Genomic DNA, 15,487 nt, shown 5'->3' on the forward strand with positions numbered 1-15,487 from the left:
GGGTTATTGCGTTGGTAATTTTTATGTGATGTTGTGATTTTCTTTGTGTTTATTTTTATATCTTGTATAACTTGTCTTGTTGTTTCGGTAAACATGATAATAGTCTGATCTATGTTGAAATTGTGAGCCTGTGGCTATTGCCGAGCGGATTATATTATTGGCACGTGAACTGTCCGTGCAGATGTGATATGAAATATGGGCATGAGCTGCCAGCGAAATATAATGATTATGTTATTAGCACGTGAACTGTCCTTGCAGATGTGATATGAAATATGGGCACAAGGTGCCAGGGAAATATAATGATTATGTTATTGGCACGTAAACTGTTCGTGCAGATATAATATGAAATGCGGGCACGAGGTGCCGGGGAAAATATGATGATTTTTATTATTGGCACGTGAGTTATCCGTGCAGTTTTGATAGAAATATAGGCACGAGGAGCCATGAAAACATGAAAGTGGGCTGAGACCCGTATTTTATGATTATGAAATGAGGTGTCACAGAGTGACTGTTATTTGAAAGAATTTATATTCAAAAGATATTTATTTGAAAGAAGTATATTCGAAAGATATTTATTTGAAAGAAATATATTCGGAAGTTATTTATTCAAAAGAGTTATATGTGAAAGATTTATATTTGAAGGACTTGATTAATTGGTTGTACTTGTGTTCCTCATTCGTTTGAGCAATAATTATGGTGTTCTTGTTGCCTTTTTGTTTATATCACTGGTTGATTTTTGTTGCTATCACTGCTAGTTATTTTTCAGTACTATTGTATACTGCTATATTACATAGGTTATTTGACTAGTTAGTGTCTTGGTTGTACCTCGTCACTACTCCATCGAGGTTAGTCTTGATACTTACTGGGTACCGACTGTGGTGTACTCATACTACACTTATGCACATTTTGTGCAGAGCTAGGTATTGGAGATATCGAAATCGGGCAGAGTTAGTGTGTTGATCGCAAGGATTCAAGGTAGAGCTGCTTGGCCATCGCAGTCCCTTGGAGTCTGTCCATTTTATTATACTGTCAACTCTTATTCGAACAGTATTGTATATTATATCCTTGAAATCATTGCATGTATTCAGTTAGAGTTCGTGACTCAGTATTAACAGTCTTGGGAAGTTGTTATATTTGTTTCCGCTTTTGGTTTCGACACTTGTATTAAATTATATGTTTCAGAAAAATGGCTTCGAAATGTAATTATAATCGGCTTACCTAGTCTTAGAGATTAAGTGGCATCACAACGCCTATGGTGAGATTTTGGATCGTGACAGACACTTATATCAAATGTTGTAAAAATATTTGTGATACAAATGACAAAAAAATATGACCTTACCTTAAATGTCATATTATTTGTCGGTAATTACGAACATTTACATCTACAATTGGAAATTTCTCTATATTTTCTAAATTTTAAATCATTCTTTGTCTTAAAAAAAATATTACACCCTTTATATTAAATATTTAATTTGTTAAAATATTATGATAATTACCTACAATATAGACGATTTCTTTTCTTGTTGCTTAATATTTTAAAAGGCTAGTCCAGGACTAGCTCCTGGGCGAGGCATTTGCACAATACCTTGAGGCGGCTCAAGTGTAGGGCTTAATTTGTGAGGCTTACATGCATCCCAAACATAAGATTATGCACCCTACACGCCTATTGCTCAGCGTTCGGGCTCGCTCAATAAGTACTAGGTAAATCATCTGTTAAATTTTCTAATTAATAATGTTGACCCTTAAAATACATTAACAAATGAATGATCTTAACTCAAATAACGAGTCATAGTATTATATATTTACTAAGTGAGAATATCGTGAGGGTTAATATTATTTGAACATTTTCTCTGAATATATAGATAGTCGAACTATATATCTTCACTCGCTATAGATTTTTATTTCTTAGTTTTTTGTCTACCAAAAGAGACTTTAATACTTTGTATTTATTTCTGAAGGAGAAATATATTTTGAATTATAATATTGATAAAGTTTATTGATTATTACTTTTAGGAAGGTAATTAAATGTGTAGTTTGATAATAATTTATAACTTCTAGCCTTTTAAGGAAGTAATCAAATATGTAGTTTGATAACAATTTTAACACTATTGCATTGTTTATACTTGTAAAACATGTTAGATATTTTGGTTTTTTATGAGTTTCCTTAATCCTTTGATTTTCTTAAACTTTTAATGTACTTTCTATATTTTTATGTTATATATATATATTTATTTTTTTGATTTCTTGAACTAAAAAATTTAAAGATTCATGAGGCTTATGCCTCGCTCGATACGTCATATGCCCCGCTTTTTAAAACATTTTGCCGATTCAAAACGTTTAATGAAAATATCAATGTTTAGTCAAAATATATACTTCCTCTGGTCCACAATAAGTAACCAATTTACTTTGGACACACTCATTAAGAAAATATAAAATTCTAGATAAAAATAATTGGTGTGACTAAACTACCCTTAATTAAATATTGCAACATAGTTAATGTGAGGAGTAAAATACTTTTTAGGGATATGTACATAAGGGTAATTTTGGAAAAATATATTAAATTTTTTCTTGATTATATAAATGGACACTTATTTTGGACCAAAATAAAAAAGTAAATTGGTCACTTATTGTGGACCAGAGAGAGTATTATTATTACTACTACTTGTTAGATGTTGGATGTAAAGATGAAATATTTAAAATAAAACAAAAATATATATGAAACCAGGGAACCAACATTTATGATAGACCACAATTGAGAAATATAGGTTAGCACTTAGTCGTAGCCTTAGAAGCACCTCAGGACCCATCCCCTCTCTTCTCTCAATCTAAAATCAATTTTGGCTCAAAATCTCAAATTGGGTTTCGCCAAAATTTCTCAAGTTCGCTCCCTCCACCCCAAGACTCAAAAGGAACTATGTATGAAGAGTATTGGAGATTTAGAAGAAAAAACTTTTGGCGGTAAAAATTTTGCTTCCCTCCTCCCAATTCTAAAAAAATATAGTTTTTCTTCCTTAGTTAGAATTCTACAAAAAAATCTAATTTTTTGCATTCCACTGTGCTATAATAGATACTTGGAGACAAAAATCGCTGAGGCTTTTGCTGCTGCTGAGATTCACAAAGCTTGTTTTTTACAAATTCAAGGTACCCAACTTAGTTAACAGATATCTTTCTTTTTCTTAGTTGTTCGGATTTGGGTTAACAAATTTCTTTCTTTTTCTTAATTGTTCGGATTTGGATTAACAATTTTCTCTTTTAGGTATTGATTGGTAGATTGATTTAGATATTTTTGGTGTGTTTCTGGGTGTTTGTTGTTTAGTACATTTATAAAGTTGGATATAAGATTTTCATTATTTAGTGGTAGATTATGCTTAGAGTTCAATTAGATTATTGGTTTCTTGGTGATTAAAGGGTTGATTATTGTATAGTAACTAATTGTTTATTCTTTTTGTTGTCTGCTTTGGTTGAAAAAATTGGATCTTGCATTTTTTTTTTTGTGTGTGAGAGAAAGTTTGGTGTTAATCTTTGTGAGGAGTACCTCATTTTGCTGTTTTTAATAAATATATTAATATTAATTTTTATAGAGTAAAAGTTTATGATGTCTACACAATTGTGTTAGTATATAAAAAATATCTTTTAGATATTGATTATTAGATTGGTTTTGATTTGGTTTTGGTTTTTTGGGGTAATTATAGTTTAATCCATTCCTAAAGATTTCATTATTTAGTGATAGATTGTGCTTAGAGTTTAATTGGATTCTGGTATCTTGACTATCGGATACTTTGTTCATTTTGCTGAGTTTGTGGGTTGATTCCCTATTCGATACTAGTACTAATTTGTTATTCATTATAGTTATGTCTTGCATTAAGTTGAGGGTCTGTCGAAAACAGCCTCCCGACCTTTTAGGTAGGGGTAAGATGTAACGATCTGATCGGGCATTTTGAGCTCTAGCGCGTCGTCCGGCGGTTTGAGGCCATGAGCAGCTTCATTTCAAGTATTATGACCAGTACGCGTGGTCGAAATTGAATGTCGGGGAGATCGGAGTTGGTATTGAAAAGAAAATTCTCATTTCGAAAGTCTTAAGTTGGAAGAATCGACTAAGATTGGATTTTTGAGTAAACGACCTCGGAATCATGATTTGAAGGTTCTAACAGGTTCGTATGATGATTTAGGACTTGGACATATGTCCAGATCGGGTATTGGGTGACCCGGGAGCGTTTCAGCGCCTATTGTGGAAAATAGAATTTTTAGAAGGATTTCAAAATTTTGGGTTGAAGTGCATTTAAATGTTATTGAGGTCCGTTTGGGATTACGAGTCTCAAAATAGCTCCGTATGGTGATTCTAGTATTGGGAGCGTGTCCGGAAGTGGATTTGGAGGTCCGTAGGTCATTCTTGAGTCATTCGGCGAAAGTTAGAAATTTGAAGGTTTTTGAGAAGTTTGACCGGGAGTGGACTTTTGATATCAGGGTCGGATTCTGATTTCCGGAGGTTGGAATAGGTCCGTAATGTCAAATGTGACTTGTGTGCACATTTTGAGGTCAATCAGACATGATTTGATAGGTTTTGGCATCGAATATAGAAGTTTAAATTCTAAAGTTTATTAAGCTTAGAAAGGGGTGCGATTCATGAATTCGACGTTGTTTGATGTGATTTGAAGGCTCCACTAAGTTCGTAATGTGTTTTGAGACGTGTTGGTATAATTAGCTAAGGTCCCGACGGCCCCTGGTGAATTCTTGATGGTTGACGAATCGAATTTAGAATTTGAAGAAGAGTTGAGGCAGCTAATATCTGGTGTACCCGCACCTGCGAGGTTTTGACCGCAGATGCAGAGGGCGCAGAAGTGACATTAGAGTCGCGGAAGCGGGGCAGGCTGGCCAAGTGAAGGACCGCAGGTTCGGAGCTTTTGGCCGCATCTGCGCAAGCACAGAAACGGATAGTACCTCGCAGAAGTAGAAGCAGGCGCAGAAGCGGAAGGTTTCTCGCACCTGCGAAGCCGCAAGTGTGGCTACTTGACCGCAGGTGCGAAGGAAGGGGCAGGGCAGTGTGTTCTTTAAAACGAGGGATTGGCTCATTTTCACCTCATTTCCTCCATGAGAGCCGGTCTTGGAGCGAGTTTGGAGCTCATTCTTCGTCATCAATGTCAAGGTAAGTGATTTCCACTTCCTTTAAACTAAATACATGATCATATATGGATTTGAACATGGAAATTAGTAGAAATTGTGGGGTTTTGATAGAAAACTTAGAATTTGGTATTTCTGGATTTTGACCACGATTTTGGGCGTGAAATTTGGAAGAAATTACATATTTGAGTTCGTGGTGCCATGGGGTAAAGTTTATCTTCAAAATTTCGGAATCCGGGCACATGGGCCCGAGGGTGAATTTTATCGACTTTTCGATCAGGGTTAGAAATTATTATAAATTGGATTATAATGAGTATTAGAGTATATCCTTATGGGTTTGTATATTTATTGACTAGTTTTGAAGCGTTGGGCATCGGTTTGAGTCGTCGGAAGTGCTTGGGAACCGGTTAAGGAGTTGCGGGGCGAGGTAAGTCTCTTTTATAACCTTGTATGAGGGAATTTACCCCATAGGTAAAATAATTCAATATGTGCTTCTATTTGTGGGGGCTACGTACGTACGAGGTGACGAGAGTCCGTGCGTAGCTACTATTATGCTTATGTCCGGGGTAGTCTAGGACTTAAATCACGTTATTCATGCGATGTTTGCATCCTACTTGTTAATTTAACCGTTTAAAAGATATTGGAACTTGATAAAGGAATTTCAAAAGGGTTAGACTTCACCTACTTGGATTTTGGACGGGTCACTTGACCGTTAATGAGAATTGATATTTCTTTAAACATCAAACCTAAATAAATCCTTGATTTGGTTTTCTGAATATATTTATCTTTTGTGGAACGAGCCGAAAGCCTCGGCAGATTAAATAGATGCATCTATGGTTCGCGTCGTTCGACCCTCAGGCAGTGCACAATTTAATATTATGTTGGATCGGACCGTACGATCTCGACATGATTTGCGCATGACTTAATTGATTGTTTTGGAATTATTGATAATTGATATGGCCTCATTGGACGGAGATATAAATCATTAAAAGAAGAAAATAAATTTAGAAATCCCCTATTAACAAGAGAATTATTTACTTGCTTCATGTTATTGAGTTTACCGTTGCCTTATAAAATCCATAATTTATTATAAAAACAAACAAACAAACAACAACCCAGTAAAATCCTACTAATGGGGTCTGGGGAGGGTAGTGTGTACGCAGACCTTACCCCTACCCCGAAGGAGTAGAGAGGCTGTTTCCGAAAGACCCTCGGCTTAAAAAAAAAAAGGACAAAAGGGCAAAAAAGAGAAAATATTAGTATCACAACAACAATCATAGGATAAATAGAAACACCATGAAATCCAGAAGAAGGATGCAAAGCAAAGGGAGACAATATTAGTAAATATTAGTATCACCACAACAATCATAAGAACAATAGGTACACCATGAAATCTAGAAGAAAGATGCAAAGAAAAAGCGATAGCTAGTAAATAGGACATGCACAAAAAAGTGAAATAGTAAGCCACAATATTGCCACTAGATATCTCACACAAAAACCCTACATGGCTAGTCCCACAATGGTACGAAGTAAGGCACGACTCAACTACCTCCTAACCTACAACCCTAATACTCGACCTCCACATCTTCCTATCTAGTGTCATGTCCTCGGAAATCTAGAGTCTTGCCATATCTTGCATGATCACCTCTCCCCAATACTTCTTAGGTCGCCCTCTACCTCTTCTCGTGCCCTCCACAACCAGCTGCTCACACCTCCGTACCGGAGCATCTAGGCTTCTCCTCTGAACATGTCCGAACCATCTAAGCCTCGCTTCCCGCATCTTGTCATCAATGGGAGCCACATGCACCTTCTCCCGAATATCATCATTCCTAATCTTATTTATCCTAGTGTGCCCGCACATCCACCGCAACATCCTCATTTTTGCTACTTTCATCTTCTGGATATGTGAGTTCTTAATGGGCCAACACTCAGCCCCATACATCATGGTCGGTCTAACCATCGCTTTATAAAACTTACCTTTGAGTATCGGTGGAACTCTCTTGTCACACAGGACTCCAGATACTAACCTCCACTTCATCCATCCTACCCCAATACGGTGTGTGACATCCTCGTCGATCTCCCCTCCCCCCTGGATAACCGAACCAAGGTACTTGAAGCTGCCTCTTCTCGGGATGACCTGCAAATCAAGCCTCACATCCACGCCCACTTCCCCTGGCTCAGTGCTGAACTTACACTCCGGGTATTCCATCTTCGTCCTGCTCAGCTTGAAACCCTTAGACTCAAGAGCCTGTCTCCAAACCTCCAGCCTCTCGTTAACAACGGCTCTCGACTCATCAATCAGAACTATGTCATCGGCGAATAGCATGCACCATGGCACATCTTCTTGAATATGGTGTGTTAACGCGTCCATCACCAGGGCGAATAAGAACGGACTGAGCGCAGAACCTTGGTGTAACCCCATTACAACCGGAAAATGCTCAGAGTCGCCTCCTACTGTCCTAACCCGAGTCTTAGCCCCATCATACATGTCCTTAATTACCATAATGTAAGGAACCGACACACCTTTTGCCTCCAGGCATCTCCAGAGAATTTCTCTAGGAACCTTGTCATACACTTTCTCTAGGTCAATAAACACCATGTGCAGATCCTTCTTCCTCTCTCTGTATAGTTCCACTAACCTTCTAACAAGGTGTATAGCTTCTGTAGTCGAACGACCCGGCATGAACCCGAACTGGTTGTCGGATACAAACACTGTCATCCTCACCCTCGCTTCAACCACCCTCTCCCACACTTTCATGGTATGACTCAGTAATTTGATACCCCTATAATTGTTATAACTCTGGATATCACCTTTGTTCTTATACAATGGAACCGCCGTACTCTGCCTCCACTCATCCGGCATCCTCTTCCCCTTAAAAATAATATTAAACAACCTAGTCAACCACTCCAAACAACATAATTTATTATATTATCGGTATATTATTATTGGACCACTAATAAGTGTCAGAGTCGACCTCTCGTCACTACTTCTTAGAGGTTAGACTGGATACTTACTGGGTACACGTTGATTTACGTACCTATACTACACTTGCAGCACATTTTTGTGCAGGTGCATATATGTCTAGCAGCCTTGCGGGTGCAGAGGTATGGTTAATGCGGAGACTTAGGTAAGCTGCATTTCCATCTACGATCCGCAGCCAGCAGAGTCCCCTTCAGAGTTACATTTGTATTTTCCTGTCTAATTTGTATTCTGGACAGGTGTTGTATTTTATTTCATCTTCCTAGTTGATGCTCATGCGCTTGTGACATCGGGTTCTGGGATGATTATGTGATGTTCAGTATTGAAATTGGAAAAAATTATTATCTACTCTGTAAATTCATCTTTTACTAGTTAAATTGAAGTAAATTTATGATTTCAAAAATATTAAAATGAGAATTTAATTAATTATTTAGTGTTGGCTTGCCTGACAATGGTGTCTGGCGCCATCAAGACCTTTAACTGATTTTGGATCGTGACAACATGGTATCAGAGCACTAGGTTCACTTAGGTCTCACGAGTCATATGCGAGTCTAGTATAGTCTTGCGGATCAGTACGAAGACGTCTGTACTTATGTTCAATAGGCTACAGGGCTGTTAGGAGCACTTCCCTTCTTGATTCCTCATCGTGCGATTTGATTCCTTTGAGGCTTATGCCTTCATTTCTTTCCCATTCAATCTTATGCGACGTGAAGCGCTGGTTATAAATCGGGAATTGAGGAATTGTAATGGTAGTTGATTGGGCGGGATGTTTCTCCTTGCGTAGTTGATTAGGCTATTGTCGTCGCCTTGTGGAAGGATATTCTGTCATTTCAGCTCAGTAGCTGTACTTCTGAGAGCTTTGAGGCTATGCACAGGTTGCTATGATGCTCATGAGTTGTTATCGCACATTATTAATATGATGGTAGGATGCTTGCCTATGTCTCGGGGCAGTGAATGACTTGAAAGGAGGTTTACTCAGTGCATGATTCAAAGATTCGGTATTTTACTTCCGATGGAGGAAAGGCAATCGAACTAAGAATGTTTAGACTTGGGTTGATGGAGTAGCGGGACTCGATATTTTCAAGCGTGGTGGAATCTCCGCATGTGATGTGGCGTTATCGTCCTTGATTGGTTATAATATGTTAAGTTCACCGGTGTTATGGTTTCCTTCAATTTTCATCGGGGCAGAGTATTATAAATGATGCCGGGAAATCGGTTGTCAGAGGTCGTAGTGTGCAGTGATTCAGGATCGAATTGGCATTCCTGTATTGATGGCTTGAGAAAGATGATTTCCGAAAAGGTTTAAAATTGGTAGCGATCTATCGGTTCAAGTGCTATAGATGTAGATTTGCAATAACTGCGCAGCAAAGGATGAGGAAGGACACGTGGGAGGTGCCTTGCGGTGGATAAAATTATAGAAGGCCAAGTGTGAGAAACAAGAGTCTGGTAGTTACTTAAAGGAGTAAGTTTGACCAAAGTGGGAGAGTGGCAGAGTAGCATGTGGGTTCTGTGATAGAATAGCTACATGCCTTGAGGAAAGTTTAGAGTGATTTGGGAATTATGGTGGACGGTGATTGGGTCTACAGACTTAGTTTGAAATATTGGCTATTATACGTCGGGAGATTTGGATACAACATAAAGGAGTTGCTTGATATGAAGAAGGATACACCATGACTTCGGATTGGAATGTATTGTCGTACCTTTAGTTGACGTCCATGAGGAGTGAACGGACTAGTGCAATTGGTGAATGAGCTCGGACTCAGGATGATCTACTGATTTTGTAGTAATTATACCCAGTGCAGCGAAGTTGGAATATGTCAGCATGTAATTTCCACAGGTGGGTTATCTCCTGTGAGCAGGTTAGCGGTCGCGTGGTGTTGACGAAGCTTCTACGAAGAATTCTACTGGCTACCCGGTAAGAGATTGAATATGTAAATGTGGCTAGTGGTTCGGTGTCACGACCCAAAATCCAACCAGTCGTGATGGCACCTAACCCCAACCCGCTAGGTAAGCCAATTACCAACTATCCAATTCCAATGAAATTAATAAGGCAATTAATTAAAAGAAAGTATCTAAAACCAATACATTTCCCCAAAAACTGGTAGTACAAATTATGAGCTTCTAAGAATAGAGTTTACAAAGCACAAATGAAATAAATACATAGTCTGTTTGAATAGTACATAAATAGAGTTTTTATAAATCTAAGGCTACCATGAACAAGAGGCAGCTACAACAGGAATGCAGGTACATCTTCAAATCCGGCAACCATCGAGCACAACAACAACAGCATCCAACATCTGCACGCAATGTGCAGAAGTATAGTATCAGTACAACCGACCCCATATACTGAGTAAGTAACATACCTAACCTTAGGTTGAAAGTAGTGACGAGCTTTTACCAAGGTCGGGTCCAAAACCAATAGTCCACAACAGTCCATGACAACCTAAAGCAAAAAATACAAGAAGTAACTCAGAGATAAAATGCTCATCTCATTCATGATTCTAAAAATAGTTCTTCCTTTCAAGTACATCAGTGAAAACCCAAATCGTTTACCGAAGTCGCCAAAAATATGAATAAGTTTGAAAACAATAGTTTTTCCCAAAAATCCTTTCAATAATAAATGTGATGTTTCATTTTCTTTCCAGATAATCCGTGTAAAACAAATGCATCACTATGCCCATTTGTCAACATGTGTGAGAAATCATAAATGATGTGATATTGTACAGCATGAGAAAAATACATCTCTATGCCTGCATGCCATGTGTGCATGGTCAATGCGATGCAACTCAGTGATAAAATCATATGCATACTCTCAGAGTATCATTTCACTCAGTCCTCCCAGTCACTCAGTCCTCACAGTCACTCAATCCTCCCAAATCAGTCGGCACTTGCACTCAGTAGGTACCTGCGCTCACTAGGGGTATGTACAGACTCCGGAGGGGCTCCTTCAATCCAAGCGCTATAATTTGCATGGATAACTCACGTGCTATAATAATATCTGGATCCGCACAGATAACATACATGTTGTATGGATAACTCATGTGTTGCACGGATAACTCACATGCTATACTAATATCTGGATCCGCACGTACAATGCACGTGCTGCACGGACAACTCACATGCTATAATAAGCCAATCTGGCCAACTGCGGCATGCAGCCAGATCCCATAATTATCCTCACAATCAATCCCTCAGCCTCACTCAGTCATCAATCTCTCCAGTCTCTCGGGCTCACAATGTCATGAAAATCAGCCCAAAAATGATGATATGATGTATCAATAAATAGCAACAGAGACTGAGAGATGATATGAAATGAACGAACATGACTGCGCATGAAATTTCATTTTAAACAATTAATTTAACAGCAATTTGACCTCTGTGGGTCTCAATAATACTGGCACATAGCCTCAGCATGATTTTTAACATGATTCTCAGCTTAATTTCTTTAACATATAAAACTACATAGAAAATGCCAAGATTATTTGACTACAAAATTTCACAGAACCAATTAGGTCATAATTTCTATAGTGCACGCCCACACGCCCGTCACCTAGCATATCCATCACCTCCAAACAATTCACATAATACGTATATTCAGGGTTCATACCCTCAGCTCCAAGACTAGAAGAGTTACTTACCTCGAACAAGACGAATCCAAATTCCGAGCAAGATCAAAATGCTTCAGAAATTCCATTCTTCGCGTATCAACTCCTGAACGGCTCGAATCTACCATAATAAATTTGATTCAGTCCACACAAATTATAAAAATTTATTCCACATCAAAATACTAATTTTTCCACAAAAATCCGAAATTACACTCAAAAATTGTTTGTGGGACCCACGTCTCGGAACCCGACAAAAGTTACAAAATACGAACGCCCATTCAACCACGAGTCCAACAATATAAATTTTACTCAAATCCGACATCAATTCGACCCTCAATTCTTCAAATTAAACCAAGAGGGTTTTCACAATTTTCCAAGTTAATTCACCAATTAAATGTTAAAAACAACCATGGATTTTGGGTAATTAGACCAATATTGAGTTAAGAACACTTACCCCGTTGTTTTTTCTGAAAGTCTCTCAAAAATCGCCTCTTCCCGAGCTCCAATCTGTCAAAAATAGAAAATAGGTCTAAGTCCCAATTTTAGAACTTAAACTCTCTGCCCAGTCATTTGCTCTACGCGATCGCGAACTTTCCCACGCGATCGCAAAGAACAGTTTTCCACAGCTCAGATTTAACCCTACGCGATCGCGGACTTTCCCACATGATCGCAATGCACAACATCATAGACCTACGTGTTCGCGAACTCGGCCATGGGATCGCGAAGCACAAAATGCGTGACTTCTACCTCCACTCCACTTACTCTACGCGAACGCGACCTTCTTCAAGCTTTCGCGAGTCACAAAAATCTCAAAGCTACGCGATCGCATCCCGCTTCATGCGATTGCGAAGCATAAAACTCAGCAGCCCTCAATTAACATTACGCGATCGCGTATATCTCCACGCGATCGCGAAGCACAAAACCTCTACTGACAAACTAATCCTACGCGATCGCGTATAAGGAAATCAGATACAGATATCAGAAAATTCCAGTAGCTGTTTAAGTTCAAATTTTGATCCGTTAACCATTCGAAACTCACCCTAGCCCCTCGGGACCTCCACCAAATATACCAACAAGTCCTAAAACATCATACGAATTTAGTCGACTCTTCAAATCACATCCAACAACCCTAAAAACACGAATCATATCCCAATTCAAGCCTAATGAACTTTGAAATTTCAAGTTTCCACAAACAATGCCGAAACCTATCAAATAACGTCTGATTGACCTCAAATTTTGCAAACAAGTCATAAATGACATAACGGACCTATTAAAATTTTCAGAATCGGATTTTGACCCCGATATCAAAATGTCAACTCCCGGATCAAACTTTCCAAAAATTCAACCTTCGTCATTTCAAGCCTAATTCTACTACGGACCTCCAAATAATTTTTCCGATATGCTCCTAAGTCCAAAATCACCATACGGAGCTATTGGAATCATCAGAATTCAATTCCGAGGTCGTTTACACATAAGTGAATATCCGGTCAACTTTTCCAACTTAAGTTTTTTTTTTCAATTATGAGATTAAGTGTTTCATTTCACTCCGAAATCCTTCTGAACCCGAACCAACTAACCCAATAAGTTATAAATCAACTGTAAGGCATAAATTGATTAGTAAATGGGGGAACGGGGTTGTGATACTCAAAACGACCGGTCTGGTCGTTACATTCTCCCTTACTTAAACATACGTTCGTCCTCGAACGTGCCAAGAGTTGTTCGTAACCTTCAAATCTCTATTCCACCTTACCACGCACATACCCGGGGGTGATCCCACGTCACCCTATTCCATATATGCCTAACAACACAATACAACTGAAAATCCTTAACTTAACCTTAGCCCAAAAACCTTGGAATTCAATTCCCAACCTTCAGAATTTCTTTTCAAGACTCGAATCTCACATCTACATATTGTATAAGCCTGAACAAGCTGTATCCAGCCATAACCATAATCCCAGATATAATCGCATAACATACTACACAACTCACATACTCGTAACACCATTTCTGATCACAGTAGCTACTCAAAACCAACCAAGTACTAGTATAAAACCTCATATCAAGCCAAACCTCGTTCCAAAAACCTTCGTACACTACTGATAATAAAAGAAACATGTAGAAATCTCATGACCCCTCATCAGAGCAACAAGTCATAGAGCACTCTCGCCCCAACCAGAACCATAATCACTTTCTAAGCCGACTTTCAATATTATCCTCCCAAATATACTGTAATCAAACCTGATAGTAACCATTCTAGGTCCAATGACATTATATTATTAAACACAACTATCCCATAGACACGCCACATCAATATAACTCAAGCCACAACTACGCAATCTGTGTACCCAAATATGGGAGATGCCTCAAGGAAGAGAACCATATTGCAAGTTCAACAAGCACCACTACAACCGCAATATTACAACCAACTCCTCAAATTTTTTGAAGATGATAACCGTAGGTGCATATGCACAATTGTAGAGGAAGGAAATTAATATATCAGATAAATTATTATAGAAATAGAATTTCCACACATGGCACGGCACGGACAACTCACGTACCAATAATATGAATCGCCCGGCATGGTCACAGGACTCCAATCCCAGTATATCATACAGGAGCAATTAAACAAGTATAGTTGTATATGTTAATGAAATAAGATTCTCATGCTCCTGGATTGGTAGAAATGGCACGCCATAGTGTAAGCACGTGCAAAGTCTGCTATCACACTTCAAATCCGCAAATTATTTTTTTTAGAGCAGAATTAGTAACTACCCCATATTGTCATGACCCAAAATCTCACCCGTCGTGATGGCGCCTATCTCAATACTAGGCAAGCCGAAAATCTTAATAAACAATAATTTCTCTCAAGTTTGAAAATATAATATTTAAATACAATGCAAACACTCTTCAAAACCTAGTGTCACTGAGTACATGAGCATCTAATATGAATACAAGTCTGAAAAATATAGTCTATAATAGTCTGAGACCAAATACGGTAAACAAAGAGATAGAGAAGGAGAGACAAGGTCTGCGGAACACGGCAGCTACCTCAAAATCTCCTGAAAATCAACTGTGCGAAAGGATCAACACTCGCTATGTCCGGGAATACCTCGATTTGCACACGAAGTGCAGGGTGTAGTATGAGTACAACCAACTCAGCAAGTAACAATAATAAATAGGGAACTGAAGATAGTAACGAGCTACACAATTATGGTTCATTTCGAGTAATTCCAGCAAAGAATAGACATGCTATCAAATCTGGCAGTTTAATGTCAAATCAATTTTTATACAATTCCTGTTCATATAATCTATATATCAACAATCTTTCAGAGATTTCACAACAATGACAGATAGCAACTAAGTGCAACAACAAATGGAAATCAAGTACAACCTCTTAGGACAACAATCACTCCCTGGGCTCCCAACCTTCATCACTCTCTCAATGGGTACCCGCGCTCACTGGGGTGTACAGACTCCGGAGGGGCTACTACAGCCCAAGCGCTATAATCTGCACGAACAACTCACGTGCTGCACGGACAACTCATGTGCCGTAATATAAATATCTGGATCCGCACGGCCAACTCACGTGCTATAGTATAATATAAGGATGCCACACGGCCAACTCACGTGCTGCACGGCCAACTCATGTGCTATAGTATAATATAAGGATTCGTACGGCCAACTCACATGCTATAGTATAATATAAGGATCTGCATGGCAAACTCACGTGCTGCACGGACAACTCACGTGCTATAGTATCAATATCTCACAATCAGCCCCTCGG

General features: G+C 38.6%; 1 protein-coding gene across 6 annotated transcripts in view; it reads left to right on the top strand.

The window, feature by feature from the left end:
- Positions 1-2,740: 2,740 nt before the first annotated feature.
- The window catches only part of LOC104097571 (uncharacterized), a 29,212-nt gene continuing 16,465 nt past the window's right edge, over positions 2,741-15,487 (top strand). For 3 of the 6 annotated variants that reach the window (XR_011409555.1, XM_070181343.1, XM_070181344.1), the window contains exons 1-2: positions 2,750-2,958; positions 3,068-3,141. Coding sequence is in view for 5 of the 6 variants with exons in the window: in XM_070181343.1 (XP_070037444.1) it covers positions 2,919-2,958; positions 3,068-3,141 (114 nt within the window). In the remaining variant the exon portion in view is untranslated. Of the gene's footprint in view, positions 2,959-3,067; positions 3,142-15,487 lie in introns of all 6 variants that reach the window. The other 3 variants (XM_070181345.1, XM_070181346.1, XM_070181347.1) reach the window with 2 other exon arrangements.

The sequence above is a fragment of the Nicotiana tomentosiformis genome, chromosome 7 (assembly GCF_000390325.3).
Source record: "Nicotiana tomentosiformis chromosome 7, ASM39032v3, whole genome shotgun sequence".
Taxonomy (NCBI): Eukaryota; Viridiplantae; Streptophyta; class Magnoliopsida; order Solanales; family Solanaceae; genus Nicotiana; species Nicotiana tomentosiformis.